This window comes from Nanorana parkeri, unplaced genomic scaffold, assembly GCF_000935625.1.
Source record: "Nanorana parkeri isolate BGI_ZX_2015 unplaced genomic scaffold, ASM93562v1 scaffold201, whole genome shotgun sequence".
Lineage (NCBI taxonomy): Eukaryota > Metazoa > Chordata > Amphibia > Anura > Dicroglossidae > Nanorana > Nanorana parkeri.
Window position 1 is genome coordinate 654,326 of NW_017306469.1, and position 5,000 is coordinate 659,325.

The 5,000-nt window shown below is 47.8% G+C and overlaps 1 protein-coding gene across 1 annotated transcript in view; it reads left to right on the top strand.

Annotated features, from left to right (window-relative positions):
* SERPINC1 (serpin family C member 1) overlaps nt 1–5,000 on the top strand; it is a 13,385-nt gene that overhangs the window by 2,067 nt on the left and 6,318 nt on the right. The window contains exon 3 of the mRNA XM_018555559.1: nt 1,207–1,344. Coding sequence (XP_018411061.1) covers nt 1,207–1,344 — 138 coding nt within the window. The remainder of the gene's footprint in view (nt 1–1,206; nt 1,345–5,000) is intronic.

Sequence of the window (5,000 nt, forward strand, 5' to 3'; positions counted from 1 at the left end):
TTCCCCCTATATAGTCTGGTTACAAATGTAGGGAGGTAGACTGTGTCCTCAAACTGTGAAACAGTGTTCCTCTCCATATCTCCACATTTACAGGTCCTGTTCAGGCTACATTATTATTCTTATACAGGATTGATATAGCGCCAACAGTTTACAATATAAGGAAGACATTACAATCAGAATACATTTCAAGACAAGATGGTAAGGAGGGCCCTGCCCCTGAGGTCTTGCAATCTAAAATCCTGCTACCAATCTGTCCTATCCTTAGTAAGGTCTGATGTATACTTGGGTTTTAGACTATTTCCCAAAGTATTGTATTTTTAGGATGATCTCAACACAAAACAAGATGTAGCATGGTTCTAAGAAGAAATGTAAATTAATCTTCTAATATTTATATCAGACAAAAGAATAGTAAAAACATGAAAAGCTAATAGAGTGTAACATTAGCAGGGTTTTGGAGAAGAGGGTTTTTTGGTGTTAGATTCCTGTCCTTGGCATTGAACTACCTCATTTTTGTACTGGCTTGGGCCAATAAAGTATGCCAGCATGGTAATTACAAATGGCTAGAACAGGGTAATTGTAACAGGTTAGATGAGGGCTGTAATGTGAAAGGAAAGAAAGAAAGAGCATGTAGTGTAGTTTTAGAACGTGCTAGCAAGGAACTATAAGATAGGGTGCGGTAGGTGTAGGAGGTAGACACACAGTAGATATAGGTAAAGAGACCAGGGCTCGTGTAAGAGGAGGGCAGGAGCAGGTCAGATGTAACAATAAGAAACAGTGTAGGTTAGAGATGAAAGCATGGCCGAGTTAGGATGGGTGTTAAGTAGGAACCTTGGAAACCTCTACAATTGGCATTCACTGTCCTTCTCAACCTGCACAGCTTTCAGTCATACCCAATGCTGTCCCTCTTACAGGGTCGGAATAGGAGGAAGAGCCAGGGTGCAGAAGGTGGAAGCAGAGAAGCATGGGAGATAAGTGCAAAGTATCTAAAGAAGGTGGTAGCAGGTCAGGAAGGAATAGATGAGGTGGGGAAAGAGGTTGGAGCATACTATGTTGGGCAGGAGACAGTGACACAAGATCTTGTGACACAAGATCTGCAAAACCTGCTTGTAGATAAAAGGTCATAATTGGATAATTTGGCCGGCCTGGTCATGCCAGTTTACATTGACATCCTTCATTCTGTGATCTCATTTTTGCATATGTCTTTAGGAGAAACCTGGACAGTCACGGGAAACCATCAATAACTGGGTGGCCAATAAAACGGAGAAGCGAATCACTGATGTCATCCCAGAAGGAGCCATCACAGCAGACACAATCTTGGTGCTGGTGAACGCCATCTATTTCAAAGTGAGAAGATATAATATTGGTTCTGGGGAGGAGGGATGTTTGATTTATGTTCAGTTCTTTGGCTAAAATATTAGGTTCAGGAGGGGAGATCTTCTACTAAAGATCTACTGAGATGCAGGTTATGCTTGTAGGCAGCACAGTTCTGAGAGAAACAGGTCAAGGTCCTACTGGATCATGATTGCTAAGTTTTTATTTTCTGATCAAGAGCTGCTTAGCTATGACTTACTGAGCATGAGAAGTGGCTATACCCCCTCCTGCCATGTTTTCTTCTGTTGAACTATAGAACTCCCCATACGCATGTCCATAATATGGGGTGGTGTTCTGTAGTCCACAGAAGAGAACTATGCATGGCTGATGACACTGCTTGGGATTTTAATGCAGAGTGCATAGGACATTGGGAGCTCACTAAATTCCTGGCAGGGTCAACAGATTATATTTTGTACTAAACAAGAATAATGCATCAGGAATGTGCAAGTCTTGCAGAAATGTACTAGCTTATGGCAAGTGTGCATTTGTAGTGCAATTAAAGTGACTACTACATCCACAATTAAATCTCTGCCATTATAGTCAATGAACAGAAATTGCAGGAGGAAATCACAGAGATGTGACATTGTCTATAAAGGCGCAGAACCTGTTGTGCATTGTTTATCCAGTTTATCTTGCATGAAGCTGCACCCAGGGCTGCATGTACTCTCGCTGCTGCCCCAAGGCCAGGTTCCGCAATGCCCCCCCCCCCGCATCAATGGAGAATGGCAGAATGGCAACCAGATGGCAGGGCTGGTTTTAATTATTTTATTGTTTCTTTTTTTTTTTACTTTTTTGTCACTTTTTTTATTATTTATTTTTTTACTTTTTTAAATTTTTATTTATATTACGTGAGGGGTGATGGGGACAGCTCCCGCTCTAGAGAAACCCAAAGAGCCGGATCCCTGGTGTCAAACCAGTCCACCAGATGTGATAAGTGAGTGGCTCTGTAGTAGACCTCCAGGTCCGGGAGCGCCACCCCACCCCTTTCCTTTCTCATCGTTAAGACCGTGTACCGTAGCCTTGGTTTGCGGCACTTCCATATGTAACGTGTGATGGCCGAGCGCAGTCTGTTAAAGAAGAGGGCTGGAAGATGAAGAGGAAGGGTTTGGAACAGGTAGAGACAGCGAGGGAGCAGGTTCATCTTAAAGAGGGCAATTCTACCGAACCAAGTGTGATGGAGATTCATCCAAGCTAGAAGAGTATCTTCGATTGTGCGCAGTAATGGGGCATAATTCAGGGAGTAGAGGTCCGCAAGGTCCGCCGGGATGCGAACGCCCAAGTAAGTCTTGTAATCTGATTTTAGCGTGAAGGGGAAGGAATCACTCACGCAATCCGCTTCAGCTCGTGGCAGGGAAACATTCAATAGTTCACATTTCTGCAGGTTCACCTTATAGTTGGACAGGCGGCCAAAAAGCTTAAATTCCTCCATCAGAGAGGGAATGCCCACGATAGGGTTCGAAAGATACAGGAGCAGGTCGTCCGCATAGAGACCAAGTTTATGTACCTGGTACCTATCTAAAGTCCCCGGACAGAGTCGTTGCCTCTAATCGCATTGCCAGATGCTCCATCACCAAGATGTAGAGCAGAGGGGAAAGGGGGCATCCCTGTCTAGTGCCGTTATAGATTGGGAATGGGGCAGACAGATTCCCATTGACCCGCACCCTAGCAAAGGGTCAGTGATACAGTGCCATAATCCTGTCGACGAACTCAGTAGGAAGACCCGAGTGGAGCAAAGATGCCTCTAGAAAAGACCAGCTGACTCGGTCGAACGCTTTTTCAGCATCGACCGAGAACAAACAAAAGGGAAGACCGCGGGAGCGGGCGTTATGAATCAGGGTAATTGTGCGTTTAGTATTATCTTTGGGACTACGTCTGGGTACGAACCCCACTTGATCTTTGTGAATGAGCCGTGGGATCAAGTCATTCAAGCGGTGGGCCAGAAGTTTGGCATACAGCTTAACATCCACATTGATCAAGGAGATGGGGCGAAAATTATTGCAGTGCATGGTGTCTTTGTCGGGTTTGGGTAGAACCACTACGTGAGCCTCTAGGGATTGGCGGGGAAAGTGGCAAGTCGATGAGAGGGCGTTAAAGGAGTTCAGGAGAGGGGATGTTAAAATATCCTGAAAACGTTTGTAAAAGCGAACTGTGAAGCCATCTGGGCTGGGGCTCTTGCCTGTGGGCAGTGATTTGAGAATACGGAGGAGTTCAGTGTCCGAGAAAGGCGCCGAAAGCTCCCGGAAGGCAGAGGCTGGAAGCCTGGGAAGTGCAGTGCGCGCCAAATATTCCTGCAGTTGCGCAGAGCGCTCCGCAGGGGTCATGTCTGTAGGGTCGGATTTGAGGTTGTAAAGAGTAGAAAAAAAGGTCTCAAATTCTTTGGTGATGAGGTCCGGGGAATGGACCACGCCATTCCTGCCGGAGTGGATTTTAGGGACATAGGTCGAGACCCGCTGTTGGCGTACTGAGCGGGCCAGCAAGCTGCCACTCTTGTCTCCCTGCTCATAAAAAGTGCTCCTCACCCGATCCCTGTAGGAAGCGTATTTGGCATCCAAATGACACCGGATCTCAGATCTGACACGGGTCAGGTCTTGAAGGAGGAGGGAGGTCTTATGAGCCGTTTCCAGAGTGGCTAGTTCAGCCATCAACCGGGCAAGCGTGGCGCCCCTCTCCCTTTTTATGCGTGCACCGTGTTTTATAAAGACCCCACGGACCGTAGCCCTAAGAGCTTCCCAGCGTATGGGTGCAGGGGTGGGGTCATTCGTGTGATCCAGAAGAAAATTGGTGATTGTGGAATGGATGTCAGCTTTACAGCAGACATCCAGGACGAGAGAATGTGGGGCTTGCCATTCTTCCGGGCCACTAGATGAAAAGGGTAACCCCAGCGCTAAGGAATGCCACGTTCCTGCAGCTGTAGGCTGAGTCGGCGAGGAGGCCTCCGAGCCGGCCGCGTTTCCCGCACCGCGATCTGATGGGGACTGGGTGGCGAGCAGGCCCGAGGTCTTGAAGAAGGACCCGATCTTCGGCCCGACGGCCGAGGCAGAGGTCCTGGCAGTCTGCCTACCTCCCTTCTTGCCCGATCTGCCCATGGCTGGTGTGGATGGGGTGGGATGGAGTTTTCCCTGCGGTCGTTCCCGGGTGCACAGCCGGAGCTCTCCCTACACGCGTCCGTCCACGGCCATGCGTAAGCCACGCCCCCCTATTTAATAACTTTTTAATATATTTTTTTTCCACCTAACTTTATTGCTATCACACAGGAGAGAACAAGTCCCCATGTGTGATAGCAATTGGAGGTGACATGTTCTCTTTATTGACGCTGTCACCTCCAATACAGGAATTCCTGTGACAGGGGAGAGGGGAAGACTGCTCTCCCCTCTCACTGTTTACACGGAGCAGCAGGGTTAGTTTTAACCCTGCCGCTCTGCTCCCTGCATCGGTGGCCAGTAAGAAGAGAGATCACTCTCCTCTTACTGGCCGAGAGATCCACGACATCGCCGAGATCACTTGTAAACGTATAATCGGCTTCCTCACTCTACATTTAGTCCTGCTTGTGCAAAGCAGTACTAAATATAGAAAGCACAACTTACCGCCCGACGCCCGGGATTTCCCCACAAGGACACCGCTGCCGCCCC